The sequence below is a fragment of the Panonychus citri genome, unplaced genomic scaffold, assembly GCF_014898815.1.
Source record: "Panonychus citri isolate SS breed McGregor unplaced genomic scaffold, ASM1489881v1 Contig00142, whole genome shotgun sequence".
NCBI classification, from domain to species: Eukaryota; Metazoa; Arthropoda; class Arachnida; order Trombidiformes; family Tetranychidae; genus Panonychus; species Panonychus citri.
Window position 1 is genome coordinate 11,142 of NW_026515547.1, and position 16,810 is coordinate 27,951.

General features: G+C 30.7%; 6 protein-coding genes across 10 annotated transcripts; 4 read left to right on the forward strand and 2 right to left on the reverse strand.

Moving 5' to 3' along the window:
- Window positions 1–141: 141 nt before the first annotated feature.
- On the reverse strand, window positions 142–1,708 carry LOC128396021 (E3 ubiquitin-protein ligase CHIP-like). The gene has a single exon (XM_053356535.1). It carries the CDS (start codon window positions 1,363–1,365, stop codon window positions 514–516), a length of 852 nt encoding a protein of 283 aa, XP_053212510.1. The 5' UTR covers window positions 1,366–1,708; the 3' UTR covers window positions 142–513.
- Window positions 1,709–1,920: 212 nt separating this feature from the next.
- Window positions 1,921–5,473, forward strand: LOC128396013 (cytoplasmic dynein 2 intermediate chain 1-like). Its single transcript, XM_053356514.1, has 5 exons — window positions 1,921–2,450; window positions 2,526–3,180; window positions 3,254–5,133; window positions 5,228–5,276; window positions 5,338–5,473. Coding segments are annotated over exons 1-5 (2,652 nt in total). The 5' UTR covers window positions 1,921–2,448; the 3' UTR covers window positions 5,404–5,473.
- A 13-nt stretch (window positions 5,474–5,486) lies between these two features.
- LOC128396018 (RING finger protein 121-like) lies at window positions 5,487–7,376 on the reverse strand. The gene is made up of 2 exons (XM_053356533.1): window positions 6,402–7,376; window positions 5,487–6,324 (listed from the first exon to the last, which is right to left on the reverse strand). The coding sequence occupies exons 1-2, from the start codon at window positions 6,844–6,846 to the stop codon at window positions 5,795–5,797; spliced, it is 975 nt and encodes a 324-aa protein (XP_053212508.1). The 5' UTR covers window positions 6,847–7,376; the 3' UTR covers window positions 5,487–5,794.
- A 153-nt stretch (window positions 7,377–7,529) lies between these two features.
- Window positions 7,530–10,961, forward strand: LOC128396026 (hepatic leukemia factor-like). Of its 5 annotated transcripts, none has more exons than XM_053356547.1 (5): window positions 7,530–7,634; window positions 7,757–7,970; window positions 8,047–8,666; window positions 9,415–9,530; window positions 10,249–10,960. In XM_053356547.1, the coding sequence occupies exons 4-5, from the start codon at window positions 9,439–9,441 to the stop codon at window positions 10,583–10,585; spliced, it is 429 nt and encodes a 142-aa protein (XP_053212522.1). In that variant the 5' UTR covers window positions 7,530–7,634; window positions 7,757–7,970; window positions 8,047–8,666; window positions 9,415–9,438; the 3' UTR covers window positions 10,586–10,960. The 5 variants fall into 5 exon arrangements, with proteins under 5 accessions (XP_053212522.1, XP_053212520.1, XP_053212521.1 ...); XM_053356546.1 differs by having other exon boundaries at window positions 7,542–7,644; XM_053356545.1 differs by having other exon boundaries at window positions 7,536–7,970.
- A 571-nt stretch (window positions 10,962–11,532) lies between these two features.
- LOC128396028 (probable insulin-like peptide 5) lies at window positions 11,533–12,627 on the forward strand. Its single transcript, XM_053356549.1, has 3 exons — window positions 11,533–11,799; window positions 11,913–12,156; window positions 12,244–12,627. The coding sequence occupies exons 2-3, from the start codon at window positions 11,913–11,915 to the stop codon at window positions 12,474–12,476; spliced, it is 477 nt and encodes a 158-aa protein (XP_053212524.1). The 5' UTR covers window positions 11,533–11,799; the 3' UTR covers window positions 12,477–12,627.
- A 1,691-nt stretch (window positions 12,628–14,318) lies between these two features.
- On the forward strand, window positions 14,319–16,018 carry LOC128396017 (NDP-glycosyltransferase YjiC-like). Its single transcript, XM_053356532.1, has 2 exons — window positions 14,319–14,438; window positions 14,518–16,018. The coding sequence occupies exons 1-2, from the start codon at window positions 14,410–14,412 to the stop codon at window positions 15,794–15,796; spliced, it is 1,308 nt and encodes a 435-aa protein (XP_053212507.1). The 5' UTR covers window positions 14,319–14,409; the 3' UTR covers window positions 15,797–16,018.
- Window positions 16,019–16,810: the final 792 nt, after the last annotated feature.

Sequence of the window (16,810 nt, forward strand, 5' to 3'; positions counted from 1 at the left end):
TAATTCTAATTTCGATTAAATCTTCAAGAGTTAAATCATTCGACAGGTAAACACATTCACATATTCAAGGTGAACAATTGAATTAAATGAATTTAGTGAATTTTTTTTTTCTTCAAGAGTTGAAATGTTCAGAAAGAGTAATTAAAAAGCAGAATTATATTTTAATATTATTACATTATTACATTCAAAGGGTAGATGAATTTTTTTAGAAAAAAAAATTGAAACAAAGAGAAGAAAAAAAAATCAGTCAATTACAGTGATATTTGATTGATGATGAAAAGTATATAATAAGGGTGAAAAAAATTAAGGGAACAAATTAGTTAATTATGATAATAGAAAGGAAAGTTTTCTTTACAGAAGCGTTTGTTTTGGTTTTCTCAATGTCACAGTAAATGTTGAAGGAAAAGGCGATAAATTGTTTGGTAGTAATATATGTTTGTCTTTGTGTGTTGTGATTTAATTTTCACGGTTACACTTTAATTGTAACACAGTTTGGTTTTTAATTTGATTAGTTTAACACTCGGTTACCCAATCATTTTCAGCGAGAAAAGTATCGATCACTTCTTTCATGGCCAAATTGGGTATAAGCTGTTCAGCGGTTAACGGGGTTCGAGTGATCGGATCAAAGTGTCCAACACGTTGAAGATGCTCTTCAATTACCTTACGATCATAGGTTATCCCACTGGGAGTGATAACTGGATCCATCATCACCTCGAAGCTAATTTTACCACAAAGATAATCGGGAATATCTCGCTTTCGCCTTCTAGTATCAAGTTGGCTGAAAAGCGCATTCAATTCTGATACATGTTGGTGACTTTTGGCTTCAACTTGATTCTCAATTAAAGCCAATTTTTCATCATCTTTGGTTGTTGTTCGAGCCTCTTCTAATTGTCTTTCTTTGTCCTTTTTAATGAGATCATTTAGATAGGTTTGTAGTTCAATTTCTTCCTTGATTCTCTTTTCTTCCAATTGATTCCATCGCCGTTTTCGAGCCAACCTTAACTGTGAAGCGATTTCATCACCAAAATTTTTCTTCTGCTCTCTAGCCAAATCAGAGGCTCGTTGTAAATGTTTAATGGCGTCATCATAAGCTTCAACTTCGAGTAAAGCTGAACCAAGGAAAAAGTGACCCTTTATTGAATTCGGGTCCATGTCTAAGGCTCTACGAGCATCTTTTAAAGATAATTCCCATTGTTGGAGTTTAAGGTAACACAGGGCACGATTGGTGAAATACTTGGAATCTGCTGGATCACATGAGATGGCACGGGAATAATAATCAAGGGCTTCTTGGTACTTTTGATGACTGAACAATTTATTGCCCTGTTCTTTCAACTCTAAAGCACTTATGTCCTTGCTTATTGGCATCAGGTTTAATTTTCTCTTATTTAGGCCTCAGATATAAAGATTATGGTGCAAAGTAAAGAGAGAGAGGCGGCTGGTGATGACGGTGGAGGTAAATAATAGCTCTCAACTCAGAGAAAAGAAAAGATTTAAACACAAAACACCATGAAAAAAAAACGAACAAAAAAAGTATATGAGTAAATGAGAATAGAGAAAAAAAATAATAGAGAAAAAAAGCTCAGAAAGAAAAGAGAAGTGATTGTTTACACAAAGATAGATCTTGATGTTCAACCAGAAGAGAAACAAATCAACACTAGTAATTAAACTGGCAATTAAAAATCTTCTTAAATTGGTTACAAATTATGGAAAATAAACAATTTAAAGGAGAAAAGTAATCAAATTAAATGTTTACTAATTTAAAGAAATTTGACAGAAATGAAAACAAACTCACTCAGGTGATTGAGAACTCACCTTAGGGTTTGTACTTTAATTGCCAACAATTGATTGTTTTACTTTTATTACTCAACAATTAATTTCCTTTTTCAATCCAAAAGGTAGTAATTTATTAATAGTTTAATAAAAAGGGTAACAATCATCAGAGCCAATTTATGACTAATAATCGATTGGAAAAATTCAATAGGAACAATAGGAATACAGCAAATGGTTAACCTTTTTTTTTAATTGTTCCAATGGTTGTAACAATTAAATTACCAAAGACTATACATGAGATTTAATGGAAAGTAAATCTTAGAAAGTGAAACAAAATTTCTGATTACAATTGAGTTTCATAATGAATCTGAAATGATCAAATCAAATGATCAATTGGACTTGAAATTTACGATTTTCTATCAGGGTAATTAACTAATTAATTGACTCGACTTTTTTTCTTTCTCGCCTTTGAGGTTATTATTATTATTGGTGTTCGAACCTAATCAGCAATCATGATTTATCAGCATGAGCAATGAATTAGTTGATCACCATCGTGATGAATTTTTGAATGAAAACAAAACAAATGATTTGTCAACATGAAATGGACGATGAGCTTTGACAGGTAGATTGTCAGGTAATTGTTGTTAAATGTGATTCGATTCTCGGAGATAATAATAAATGTAAGTTCATTTATGATGTAATTTTAATTCTTGAGTTTCCTTGAAGAAAATTAATTTAGTTTTACATTTTTCAAGGTCAGAGAAAACCAGTCGAACCTCTAAAGTAGTTAAGAACAACTCAAATGTCCAGGTAACCAAAACGAGTGTACCAACTAATAGGAAAACGATAGTTGGTGCTAATGGTAAAATCGATTCTCGAGTATCTTCTAGAATTACAATATCAAATGTGACGAAGGATAAAATTTCAACCAATGAGAAGATTCCAGTTAAATCTTCATCTAAATTAACGGTTTCGACTAAAACGCCAACATCGTCGATTAAGGTTCGACCAACGGTGAAAACAACGATTCCAGCGAAATCCAATGTTTCCAATTCAAAGATCACATCGAAATCATCGATCACTGGTTCTGGTGTAACTGGAAAATTAAATGAGAGACGATTGTCTCGAATTGAAACTAAGACAGCGACTAAATCACGATCAAGTTTGGAGAAATCAGTAATCAAATTAAATGATGATTCGAGTAAAAAGAAATCAACTCAAGATTTAAAGATTGTCAAACCTGATGATTATCATCAACGTCCATCAGATGAGCTACAATCAGGAAAAGATGAATCAGAAAATAAATCAATTAGACCAGGAACTGCTAATCGAACCCATGGTAGCTCTTCCAACAGTCTAATCAAATCAAATCAATTAGTTAATCAACAACAAGAAATAGAAACGGAAAAGGTAGAAATTTCTTCTATTCGAATCTTTGATATTCTTTCAAATTGAAATTCTTATTATTATTTTTTTCTAACAGTTTGTAGAAAGAAAACAGAATATTACAAGTTCGACATTGGATAAAGTTGAAACTGACAATTCGCTGAGTGGCCATGAAAGTACTAATGATATCGAAGAAGTGACAGAAGCTGATTATTCAGATGATTTCGAGGATTATGAATCTGATTTTGAAGAGTACGAAAGTGACAATGAAATGAAGACACCCAACGATAAGGACTCGTCCTTAGGCTCATTGGATTCGCCCGTAATTTCATTATCTAGCTTGACTAAGCCGAAATCAATTGCAAAGACTGAAAATCTGAAATCTAGTGAACAATCAACTGATTCAAAAGAACCGTCAATAATTAGATGGGAAATCACTTTACCGCCTCCGACAATAAAGGTTGATGGTAATAAAATCATTGATGATTCTTTACAGAATCAAAAAGAATCCGAATCAATGAAATCAAAGCAAATCGAGAATTCAAATCTCGATGATTCTTTAAGAACAAATAATCTCTTGAAACATTTACTCGGTCCTGATAATGTTAATACAATCGCTATTCAAACAGTGGAAACTTCTGAATCTTCATGTCAATCAGATGAAATCAATTCAACTCATAAGAATATCCAATGTCCAGCTCGTTCGAATCTTGCTGATGGTCCATCCAATCCCACGCCAATCGATAATATTGATATTCTTAGATTGTCCCATTTTCTTGAAATCGGTGAAAAGATAACTAAAAATCTTATATCGAGTAAAACCTTTTCCTATTCAAGTACCAATGGTCATCCTATTATCGACAATTCTGGGTCAATGTATCCACCAAAAATTCCGAGCTATGGATTAGAGCCAAACAATTTAATCATCTCTTATCACCTTCCTGATGATTATAAACACTTTCAGATCAATAGTGTTGTGACCGATAGTCGATACGTTTATGTGGTCACTAATTATGGTTCTGTTGACGGAAATAAGTTCTTTGGATCGTTAATATTGGTATGGAACTTGTTAGAACCTCGAAAATGTGAATATTTGTTACACTGTAAATTTAATTGTACCAAAGTTATTACTGACAATGAATTCCTAATAATCGCTGGTTCCGTTGATGGTTCACTCGTGGCCTGGGATTTAAGGGAACCCTCACATCAACACAGTCAAGTGAACAAATTGCTCTTGATCAGTACTGATCTAACATTGAGAAATCCTTCATTTACAACAGCGATTGGTAAACACACTGATTACCATCAAGCACCAATCTTACAATTATTTTACAGATTTGAAGTTAATGATGATACGGAAGCGAAAAGAATTGTTTCACTTGATGAAAGTGGGAAGATAATTGTTTGGTTAATTGTTGAATCTTATGTTGACGATTTATCGGCCTTACAACAAGTAACCATTGGCTTGAGACCAGGAAGTTGTATTAGACTTCAAATTTCAATGGTCGTCAATTTACCGACCAGTTACATTGGAAATTCTGAAAGTTCAATCACTTGCATTGATTGTTCACCAACTGATTCTTGGAATTATCTAATTGGAACCAATTTAGGTTCAATTTATCGATATTCGAAGTATCTGGAAAATTCTGCTGACCCAATGGAAGTAATTAAATACACTTATTTCTCAGATGAAATGTATCATCCGGTTACTTGTATTTCTCATCATCCTAATCCTGAAAGTGAATCATTTCTCGTCGGCTACATGGATGGATCGATTTGCCTTTTCTCAATTAAATATCAATTTCCAATACGAATCTGGTTAACCGAAGATACTGGATATTCAACCATAATCAACTCTTTTTGGCTTTCCCATGAAACTGAACTATTTCTGATTCTCGACCAAACTAAAGGTATTTCTGTTCGTGATGTAAAAGGTAAAGGAGAGAGTCTATTTGAACACCAGAACGGAAATGAAAGGTAAGGTCACAACTTCCTCTTGGTTGATTAAATGTATTCCAACCATGATCCATGTTATAATATTGTTGACACATTCGCTTATCCATCTCATTAGGATCATTTTCGTTAACGTCAGCACGATCAATTTGGATGAATACTTTTTGGTAAGTAATTGAATGAATCTCCTTAAATTGTGGCTTTAATTGTTTCCTCCATTGTCCTTAGATCTATGCGTTGGCAGATTCGTCGATTTCAGGTTTCAATCTTTCCAATCACATGTCAAATAATTGATGATGGTTCTCAGTTTGTTGGAATCAATTGATACATGGAGATCAAAGAAAAGTTAATTGTTATAAATTGTGTTTACATTTGAATAAGTAATAAGAAAATTATTTATCTCTCTTTGAAATTGCACTAATATACAAACAAAGTTCTGAATAAAGTTCAGAATGTGTAAGGAAATTGTATTGAGATGTTTTTCTTTACACATATAATTTGTTTCCATTGATAGAAATGTCTCTCTTTTTGTTTAAACCGTTACAATTATTGTACATTTTAAGGTATAAGACAAGTTTAGGTACAAAATTATCACTAATGTGATTTTTTAAACTCGTTGTTTGGTGTCTTCGATTCCTTTGATTAGTTGATTAGTTTTTCCTCTTCTTTAAACTATAATTAGATATTATTCAAGTCCAAGGAAATAATTTATACCTTGTACTGCCAATAGTATTAAAGGCTGCCAGGCCACAAGGTAACGAATAAAGTCCAATAGATTACCGTATAAATAGTGCGGTTTTTGGAAAGGTAGGGAAGCGAAAAGTTTCTGAGTGTCCACTTTTTCACGACAAAAGGGACAGATTTGCTTTTTACCCACTAAACACCAACCATAGATACAATATTCGTGGTATTTATGGCCACATGAGAGAGTAAAACATCTCTCTTGTTCAAAGGTATCATCATAACTTAATGAAGAATCAACTGCATCTACTAGGCCATCGTGACTTCGACCGCAAATTGCACATATTGAGCTTTTTAATTGTTTAGAGGGAAGTGATGATGAAGGCTGATAGTAACCAATGTTGGCAGTTAAAATGTCGACAAGAAAATCGGTAAAATCTCGTGTCAAGACTCCCCAATAGATACCATAAAATAGAAACATAATACCAATATCCAAAGGTATTTGCGGTTTGATTCCAAACATTAAATTTAAACCTAAAAAGTAGATAAATGATTAAGATTATTAAAGATTGAATTACGATGTTTACATTGGAGGAAAATATGAAACTCACCTAAAAAAGTACACATAACAATAATGTAGCCTGTGACAGCGATTACCGATGAGATGGAGTATAAATAGTAGAACCATTTATAAATCATTCGTGGGGTTGATCCGCTCATCTTATTGTTAACCAAAGGTTTCCAAATGAAGGCTACAGTGAGAATTGTTAATGAGGCCCAAATGCCAACAAATCGCCACCATGAGTTGTGTATGGAAATACCAATTGGTAATAGCCACATGGCGAACATTGAAAAATTTTGATAACTTTTCATGTGACGCTTTTTCCAAGCAATCAGACCAATTTGAACGGAAAAAGTGGCCACAATTAGTACCAATAGCATCATCGCATGCATACCTTCATGTCCTCGGTGTTTCTCATGGAAAAGAATGTGATTTCGCTCTTCTTCACTTAAGGCTGATAGATTAACCTTATGAATATCGTGACTGTGAACCATTTTTGATGATGACAATCAAATAAATCAGTTAATTACAAAGATTTTCTCAAACAAATGAGTCTCAATGAGTCGATAAGCTTTTTCTTTTCAAGAGTGAGAGAGAAAAAAAAGATGACGTTGGATATTGGATAATGTAACTCCAATTCTAATTTGAATGGAATGATGAAAATTATTCCAAAATGATGAGTCCAATCAAGATTAGAGTAATTGAAGATTAAATTAAGAGAATGAAGATGTGGATTAGTGAGATGATTAGATTATCCTTTCCATGAGAAGATCATTTTGAAGGTAAGAAAACCAAGAAAACACAAAACATAAGGGAAGAATTCATAAGATAGGAAGAGAGAGAGAGAGAGAGAAAAGAACAGAGAATTTTTTTTCTCATTCACATAAATTTTACCTTTTAAGTATCACAGAAAATGAATTAACACCAAATTAAAATTTTTTAACCTTCTCCCTCTCCCTCTAATTAAGAGTAAATTGTTCTTGTAACTAATTAACTAAACAATTGAAAGTAAAAAAAAATGACTAAACGATTGAACAACAAACCGGTGGTAATAAAAATCCACAACAAACAAACCAAAAAGAAAGAGAAAAAGAAAGAGAAAAAGAAAGAGAAACGATTGGTAAACAAACAACCAATGAAAAGAAAACGAAACTTAATTCAAATAACATTTTCTTTTCTCTTTATTTTCGTTGATTGTTTACCTTTAATTTAATTTCTAATTGTGAATTCTAAACCCTAATTATAATCTTTTAATTATCCTTTTTAACAATCAATTGATTTGGTAATTAATGGTAACCCAATGTGACCAGAAAATCAACAATTCAAATCAATTTGAATCCTGATCGGTTCACCTTAACAAATTGTAATTGTATTTCTATTAATTAATTTTGTGTCTTTTTTTAGATTCATTTAGATTCCTTAATTGTGTTCATTCCCATGAAAGGTCAACTCTTTCCTGTATTTCCAAAAATTGATATTCACCTACAATGATGGTCCATCAATCTTGACTTTCTAATTTAAAATTGACTTGAGAAATCTATGGTTACAGTTTTGTTTTTGTTTTCCTCTTTGGCTTTTCCTATTGTTGTTAAGCTTAATTGGATCTTATTAATATCATGTAAGTATTATAGTTAATTTTAATATTTAATTCACACAATTAATCATGTCTTGTCCATTTCTTTGTATATAATTAGGTTGCATCAAATTGGTTTGATTGGATTGACAGTTAACTTTGAAAGTAAAAGGAAACATAGTTATAGATGAAAAGTGATTGTGATGGTGTTTTCATTTATCTTTTTGGCTTATCGATTGATTTATTTTTCCAAGTGAATTAAATTTAATTGGCATCAGGGTTAATAATAATAATAATAATCAATCCAGTGACTGATTGCTGAAGACGAAAAAAAAATCTAACTCTTCTCAGGAAAATGTGAATGAATCCATAAGAATCAAACAATCAACCGATGAATCTAAACTTTTATCACCTCAAGTTGGTTAACAATTACAAGGGTGAAATTGATCAATTTTGAAAAGCAAAATGGAACCAAAAATCAAGACAAGATGATGATCACATCTCATCAACATGTGATTGCAAATGAATTGAGAGAGAAAAAGAAAACACCATAATTAAAGATAATGGACACAACGAGAACATTTTATCCATCAGAATCCCGGAGTTCCAAGAGCAACAGAACTTTTCAAATATTAGTATTAATAATACGAATTATCTTGGTTAACATTAACTTGATCATAAATCCAATGAATTAGAGATAATCCAGAATCGGAGGAAATTTTCACAGGTCAAAGGCACAAGGTAAACATTTATAATCTTAGAACGATTTTTAAAAGAAAGAGATCAACCTAATTATCTTACTTCATCTCTATCAAGAACCTCTAAATGTCACTTAAATTGTGATTATCATCAAATCAACGTGACTTTTTGCTCTCTCTCTCATTTTCTCATTGAACTAACCAATAATCACGTTTAAAATCAATTGATCTCTCTCTCTCTCTCTCCATCTTTCTTTACCCTCATCATCTCCATCTTCATCTTCATCTTCATCTCCATCCTCATCTCTTTTTTTACCTATTATATTGATCATTCTAGACTCTAATCTCATCTAAACAGTTTCATTTTTAATCAACAATTTACAAATCACAACAAAGTAAAAAACATCATCAAAAATGAAAAATTATATCGATAAAACTGAGGTGGGATTGATTTATTATCTTAATTCATTCTTGACTAATTTTAATCATCAATCAACTAATCCATTCAGTCAATCAATCAATCAATTTAAACAGTTTCTCATATCTTTCAAATAACATTTATAATTTATCACAATTAAGGACATCTTTTTTTTACATATTGTTAAAAGTGTAACAATTAAGCTTTCGATGCTAATATTAATTGATTTTCTTGTGATTGAGACAATTGAAATAATCATTGATTGCTACTTTTTTCACCATTCCAAACAATTTAACTTAATCAATCTAATATCTTTTTGTTTTTCATTTATTTTTCTATTTAATCATTGATTATGATGATTACAACAATTTAGAGTTGTAGCAATGGCAGTTACTTAATGAATCTGGACGAGTTTCTCATTGAGAATGGAGTTGATTACAATTACATGAATATCATTAAAGAGGAGCAAAAAATTAACATTGAATTCAGGTAAATATCAAAATCTTCATTTATTTACACTGATTAACGAAAAAAATATTTTCCAACTAGTTGATTATGATCAAAGAGATAAACAAAATCAAATTAACTCAACATTCAACTTCAATGTTTACCCAATTAATTGTATTGCAACTTTGATTTACTCTGTTTACTTTAATATTGTTTGTATTCATTAAATTGTATTAATGAAAAACAACCGATTCTCAATTGGATTAAATTTAATTTGCTAACAAAAAATTAATAACAACAATAAGGTTAACAGTGAATTAAAATTTTTACTCAAAAATCAAATCAAACCCTTAGGGATGAGTATTCATCTCATATAATATGTGATATTTTTATTATTATCAAATAATTTATCAATTAATTTTTCAATTTATGATTATCATTAAATGATGTTTATGATTTTCGGTGAAAATATTATTTTTCATGTTTATGATTAAATGATTTAATGATTTATTAACCATTGTTTATGTAAATGTTTATTGTAATATCATCAAAAACAATACGATTACAACAATTTAATCATATTTGATTGGAATTACAATAAGCCGATTGATAATTAAGTTTCTTCGATGTGAAATTTTCTTCTCAGGTTTTCAATTTTAATGTATTCATTATTCAGTCTGAGTATTAATATTTTTCTTTTCATATGATTCATTGAATATGCTCAGAATTTTGTATGTTTACTATTTGATGTTATTTATAGCTCTTTGGATATTGCCTTGGCCACTCTACCTGGAAGCGAAGCAAGTTTTGACCCTTCCAATGCTCGATTCAGTGAAAATGAACTTCGTCCTCAACCAATAATGAGAAAATCACGTAAACAGCATGTACCTGATACATTGAAAGATGCTCGATATTGGGCTCGTCGAAGTAAGAATAATATGGCTGCTAAAAGATCTAGAGAGGCTCGTCGACTGAAAGAGAATCAGATTGTCCTTCGAGCGAGTTACCTGGAGAAAGAGAATGAATCTCTTCGATTATCTTTACAAAATCTTCGAGATGAAAATGAAAGACTCAAGAAATTGCTCGATTCTGAATGAGAATAATTTTCATTACTATCAGCTATCTGTTCGGACAATAGCTCACCCAAACGTAAAAAGATTTGGAACTTTCTTCTCTACCCAATGAGCTCTTCTACTACAACTAAACTTTACTCTTTCAGATTCAAGACAAAATGAACAATCAATTGGCTAACAATTGAAAACATTTCCAGCACAAATTGAATATTGATTTGATACTAAACGAACTAGAAAACGCATTCTCAATCTCGAACTTATAAAAATAAATAAACTGTTCACCTTAATGTTCAAATCTTTGTATTAGTTTCACGAGTTAATCACAATCTTTGTAAAACCTTATAATTTAACTAATCGATCAAAAATTAAAGTAAATTGATTGAAACTTCGTTTGATTCGTTTAATTAACATTATGAAACATTTCAAGAATGAATTTTTCGCTCGAGAAAAAAATTCTACTCAAAGAAAAACTAACTTAAGAAACTAATTCTTTCCTATCAAATTCTGATGAACGAATCAAAGTTTTCGAAAAAAAATTAGAACCTTATATATCGATCTAAGACTGTATTGATCATTATCAATAACTCGTTGATGTGATTAATTTCCAATCAAATGATCCAAATCAAGGTTAATAGTTACAATTTGGATTAATATTTCCACAGATCAACTTTTCTTTTTAAAAAAAAAGGATTAACTTTAAGGAGTGAGACTAATCTGTTGTTCCGGTTGTAACATCATCAATATCTGTCTGATTAGCTGCTCATTCACAATTAATTGTAGGTGAGGTGTCAAAGCTAATCAAGTTATGAGAATGACAATTATGCGTCATCTGTCAAAAATTAATACAACCATTGTAAATGACGCAGGGAAAGGCCACCCCAATCATGGTGGGTGGAATGAGTTATTCTGAGAGTGAGAGTGGAAACTTTTTTGTCTCATCACCTTCAGTTTTATAAAGTTTTTGAGAGCTTTGGTTAGATATTTATATTAAATTAATCTATGTATCAATTCATTATAAATTGATCAGCCACCAATTAAACATCAACAACTAAACCGTTAATTGTCAAGTGTTATCATTTATTATCTTCATTTAATATCTGAATATGTGTTTGTGATTCAATCAATCAAATTGTGTATTAATTGTGAGTGTTAATCATTGGATTTATCAATATATCTATTATCGTCAATTTCATCTCTATATTTATCCAGATAACAATTTAGGAACTTAATTACTAAAGGTAAAAGGTTCAATTTCAAATTGATTACTATTATTATTATTCAATGAAGAAAATATGAAATATGAAATAAATTATTTTGTTTTTCTTTAAATGTTTAATTTCTTGATCCTTAGATGATTCAAATTACTCGTTGGTTATATTCTCAATGCTCTATCATTATTTTACTAATTACTCTACTCCCACTGATTTATTCGTATCCACAATCAAATTCTGGCTCAGAGTATATTAATCAACGTGCACTTCGATCCCAAAAAGTTAGAACTTGTGGACGTAATCTGATGAACTTAATTCAATTAGTTTGTTCTGGTTCGATGCCTGGTAAACGTAATTATCATGATGAATCCTGGACATCAAAAGGTTAGATTGATTTAATTTCTTTTTTCTTCTCCATGATGGTGATGATGATATAACTAATTTCCAATCGTTTGATTATAATTCTTACAGAACTTAGACCTTGGTCTCTACACTCAAAGTTTAATCTTGAAGATAATGATTCAGAATCTGACGATTTCATGGACACCAGAGCAGCTCTTTCATTATTTGGTACAAGTAAGCGATCAGTTAACAATGACAATCAAATTTTCTTTCGAAATGTTCGAGGTGCTTCAGATGAATGTTGCAAAAAATCGTGTTCTTTTGATGAACTTCGAGCCTATTGTCGTCCATCCGGTAGATGAAATCTTAATTGATCTAAATTGTGGTCTCTCTTGTTCAATAATTAACTTTGCGGTGAATAATAATATCTAATAAATGAACAATCAAAAATTTCAATTTAATTTCTTCTTAAAGTTCATCAATAAAAATAGTAAATTATTGTTTAATGTTAAATTTAATTGCTCATCTTATTGCGGTTTAAACAATTAGTGTCACTTTTTGTGCCAAAAACTTTCAATCAATAACAATCAGTCAATAACAATTCTTCATGATGGAAATTGAAATTAATTATTGTACCAATCTACCAATTGAAAGATTTTTAACTTTAATCATTTGAGTAATAATTTGATTTTCGACCTAATCTGAGTGAATATTAGTTCGAAGATAATTTTCGATAAAATTTCTTCCCATTTTTCATAATTACGGTTATAAAATCGGGTTAGAATTCAGCAGAAAATCAAGTACAATGGCACTTAAAGTAGATTAATCTTCTTAAAATATTAATTTATGATTATCATTTTCTTTTTCGAACAGGATTAGCTTATGTTCTTGTCACTTTGTTGATTCGATTCTGATTAGTTTAGGTTCTATAAGTAATATTCATCTAATGAAATTAACTTTTTTATATTCGAACATCAATATTTAACTAATTCATAATGATTGAAATGTTGATAAGTATTGATTTTGATTCGTTATGAAAAGATTTGTCTAGAAACTTATAATCTTTGGTTGATTGCGATTTATTTGTATTTAACTAACAATTTAGATTCCTCTAGATGGCGACTGAGCCGATACCTAGAGAGAATTAAATTGTGAAAGTAAAAACGTTTACAGTCAGACCTCTCATATTTATTTATTTTAAGCTTTAACAGCGGCCTCAGGGGAGGCTTCGATGAATTAAAATTCATCGTTTCCGGTAATGACGACCGTACCAGGAAAGGGAAAGAGGGACAAGGAAGGAATAATTGATGAGGAAAAGAAACAATACAATAATTAACAATTTTCTCCCTGAGGCCGAATACAAATTTGAGATAAAATTTAAAATATAATTTAGTCACAATGGACAAAATGTCCTTTCAAAATAAATGGACAAAATGTCCTTTCAAAACAAATGGACTAGAGTCCTTTCAATACAAATCCATTAGGCTTTTATAAATATTATTAATTGAGTGGTTAGTTTGATTGTCCAAAGTCAAAAAACGGTTAACTCATTAAGTATGAAACGAAAAAAAGAAATAATAATAAACAAATAAAATTAAATTTCAATCTAATCAAAGAAATAGAAAAGAAAATTGAATCAGATTATCAACAAAACTTACCAAGAAAAGAAAATGGTTCAAGTTATTACGACGCAATAATAGCTCAGTTTTAGAGTAACAAAATAACTAAAGTAACTGTTGAACTATCATAATTTTGGTATCAACTTGATCCGTATGATAAGATAAATAATAATAACATAAAATTCAATTTTAAATTCACAGTAAAGTTAATTAAATTAAAGTTTATCAGGAGCTAAAAATTCATATTTTAACACTTTCATATTTGAACGCTCTCATATTTAAACGAAACGCTCCATCTATTGGATCTTGGAATAGACAAGAGGTAAAACGATTTGATATTTTAAAAGTTATTAGAATTGCTAATCTTGCTTGGCAGGATGTAAAATCTGACACAATTGTTAATTGTTGGGCACATGTTGGTCTTAGTAATTTGAATACTAATTCTTACAATATTCCATCTCTGGTCGATCATAATTATTAAAGTTGATTTTTTTCAAATCTTGCGGAACTTTTTCTCTTCAATTCTGACTAGTGACATCTACTGGTTCACCCACCCGTTTCGTTTAAATATGAGAGGTCTGACTGTACCAAACACAATTAACATTCTGCATTCCAAGCAATTAGTTGATTGTTATTAGTTATACAAAGGAATAGTTGTTTTCAAAGCGAACTCAAGATGAAAATTGTTTTCATTCCTATGGATGCGTAAGTACATTTATTGTTACATTTAAAGTCCAAGTTTTCATTTTTTGTTAACATGAATTCTGTCATTGAATTTTGGTAGCTATGGTCATGTGAATTCATGTGTTGGACTGGCCAGAAATTTGATGCCCTTTGGGCATGAGATTTCTTTTATCGTCCCAACGAATTGGATTAAGACGGTCCAAGGCAATGGTTTTGCTATTGAATCGGTTCAGATCTCTGGATATGAAAAGGATGTCGATCCACAGTCGGGATTTGGTACTTTTATGGATAAGCGAAATGAAACTTATGAAATGGAACCATTGGATAAGTTCAAGCATTTAAATGTTCCAATGCACGATTATTTCCTCGAATTTTTGATCAAATGTAATGAACAATACGAGAAATTGTTGACCAAGATCAATCCAGATCTGATCATTTTTGACCATTGGACTACGGTACCAGCAATCGTTAAACATGGAGTACCTTATATGTTACTATGGTCTTGTAGTCCAACTTTACCTTATTGGAAAGTCGGTGGTCCATCTTATTCATCTGGACTTGGAATCGACGATGGTCCGGAAAAGATTCAACGATTTCGAGATGATCTCAAAGATTGTATGAAAGAGATCGTGGTCAAGTTTAATCATTACTTTTCCAGTGAAGGTCTTGACATGGAAACTTTGGATTATCTTGATTTCACTGTTCTGGGTAGATCACCTTATCTTAATCTGTACTCATATCCAGAGGATTTGGACTATTCAGAATTTGGTCCAGTTCCCGATAAATGGTTCCGTCTAGATCACATGGTTCGGATTGAGGATAATGCTGCTCCTCTTGGAATCAGTGAAGACTTTTTCAACACCGAAAGCAAAGTAATTTTATTTACTCTTGGCTCTCTGGGAACATCCAACTATCAACTATTAACCCGATTGATTGATATTCTTGCTTCATCTAAACACAAGTTCATTGTATCCATGGGTATTCATCATGATAAGATTAAACTACCAGCAAATATGACCGGTAGCCAATTTCTAAATCAAATGAAGATTATGCCTCGAGTGGACATGGTAATTCACCATGGAGGTAACAACAGTTTGGTTGAGACTCTTTACTTTGGTAAACCTTTCATGGTTTTACCTTTGTTTGGTGATCAACATGATAATGGTCGTCGAGTGATTGATAAAAAACTCGCCAAGAGTTTCCATCCACTTCGAGTAACTAGCGATGAATTACTTTCGGCGATCGATGAAACTTTGGCTGATCATAAATTGGCAGAAAGGATCCAATCAATTAGCAAGAAAATCAGAGAGACTCAAAGTTACAATAATTTGAATGAAAAGTTGATTGAAATTGTTGACCAACATAAACAATCAAAGTAAACAAGATAAATATTGTCAATCTCTGTAACAACCAACAATTAGACAGCAACTTGACTTTCAATTAACCTCTAGACACTTGATCATTGGATTAAAAATAAAATAAAATATAATATAATCGAGATGAAAATGACAATTAAAGTTGTTCAAATGTTTAAACTTTACGATAACAATTAACTGAATCTAATCAGTTATCTGGAACAAATGAATAAATAATTATCTTGATGTTATTTGTGATTAATCATTTGTATACAAAGGTGACAAAACAATCAGATGAATAACCAATAAAATGTAACAACCATACCACCAAACAATTAATTTAACTTAAATCATTATCATCAATTGATTAACTTTTCTCATCAACTAAAACTCAAAATATAATAGAAAAAGTTAATCCTTTATCTTTGTTTACCATGATAATAATCTCATGTTAAGTGTTGGAATCATTGTACAATTAAGTAAAGTTAGATAATCACAATTAACAATAACCAATGATTAAATTAGCAAAAAGATTATTTTGGTTGTAATTATTTTTTTTTCCAATTGTTACTAATCGAGCTTATCAATTATCTTATAATGTTCACTTACAGGTGTGGAGAGAAAGATTTGAGCCAAATTTAATCATTAATTTCTTGAATATTAATCATAGCAAATCAATTATTTTCCATGTTTAAGATAGAGAATTTAATTCTGAGTAGAAAACTATCAATTTTGAAAATTTTCTGAAAAAAAATCGATCGAAAAATTCAAATTTTCGAAAACACTGAAAAACGTGAAATTACAAGATTTTCGGGTTTTTCGTCGCAAATTTTTAGTTTTTTTCGAATATTTCGAAATTGGTTAGGTTTTTTCGAAAAAAAACTTGATGAATATCTGTTTTCATACACGGAGAATAAGATGGACATGCTTTCGAAATCGAAAATCGAAAGATAAAAATTTTCGATTTTTCATTTTAGTCAAAAAATAACATTTTTGCAATTTTTCAATTTTTAGTGTTTTCGAAAATTCGAAATTTTT

Excerpts from the sequence above, each read along its gene's own strand:
- LOC128396028 (XM_053356549.1), top strand. The coding sequence starts at position 11,913 with ATGATTCAAATTACTCGTTGGTTATATTCTCAATGCTCTATCATTATT. Across the intron at positions 12,157-12,243 it reads TGAATCCTGGACATCAAAAG|AACTTAGACCTTGGTCTCTA; the intron begins GTTAGATTGATT and ends TAATTCTTACAG.
- LOC128396013 (XM_053356514.1), top strand. Across the intron at positions 5,134-5,227 it reads CACCAGAACGGAAATGAAAG|GATCATTTTCGTTAACGTCA; the intron begins GTAAGGTCACAA and ends CCATCTCATTAG. Across the intron at positions 5,277-5,337 it reads ATTTGGATGAATACTTTTTG|ATCTATGCGTTGGCAGATTC; the intron begins GTAAGTAATTGA and ends CATTGTCCTTAG.
- LOC128396021 (XM_053356535.1), bottom strand. The coding sequence starts at position 1,365 with ATGCCAATAAGCAAGGACATAAGTGCTTTAGAGTTGAAAGAACAGGGC.
- LOC128396026 (XM_053356544.1), top strand. The coding sequence starts at position 9,038 with ATGAAAAATTATATCGATAAAACTGAG. Across the intron at positions 9,065-9,414 it reads ATTATATCGATAAAACTGAG|AGTTGTAGCAATGGCAGTTA; the intron begins GTGGGATTGATT and ends ACAACAATTTAG. Across the intron at positions 9,531-10,248 it reads AAAATTAACATTGAATTCAG|CTCTTTGGATATTGCCTTGG; the intron begins GTAAATATCAAA and ends TGTTATTTATAG.
- LOC128396017 (XM_053356532.1), top strand. The coding sequence starts at position 14,410 with ATGAAAATTGTTTTCATTCCTATGGATGC. Across the intron at positions 14,439-14,517 it reads GTTTTCATTCCTATGGATGC|CTATGGTCATGTGAATTCAT; the intron begins GTAAGTACATTT and ends GAATTTTGGTAG.
- LOC128396018 (XM_053356533.1), bottom strand. The coding sequence starts at position 6,846 with ATGGTTCACAGTCACGATATTCATAAGGTTAATCTATCAGCCTTAAGT. Across the intron at positions 6,325-6,401 it reads TGTTATGTGTACTTTTTTAG|GTTTAAATTTAATGTTTGGA; the intron begins GTGAGTTTCATA and ends TCTACTTTTTAG.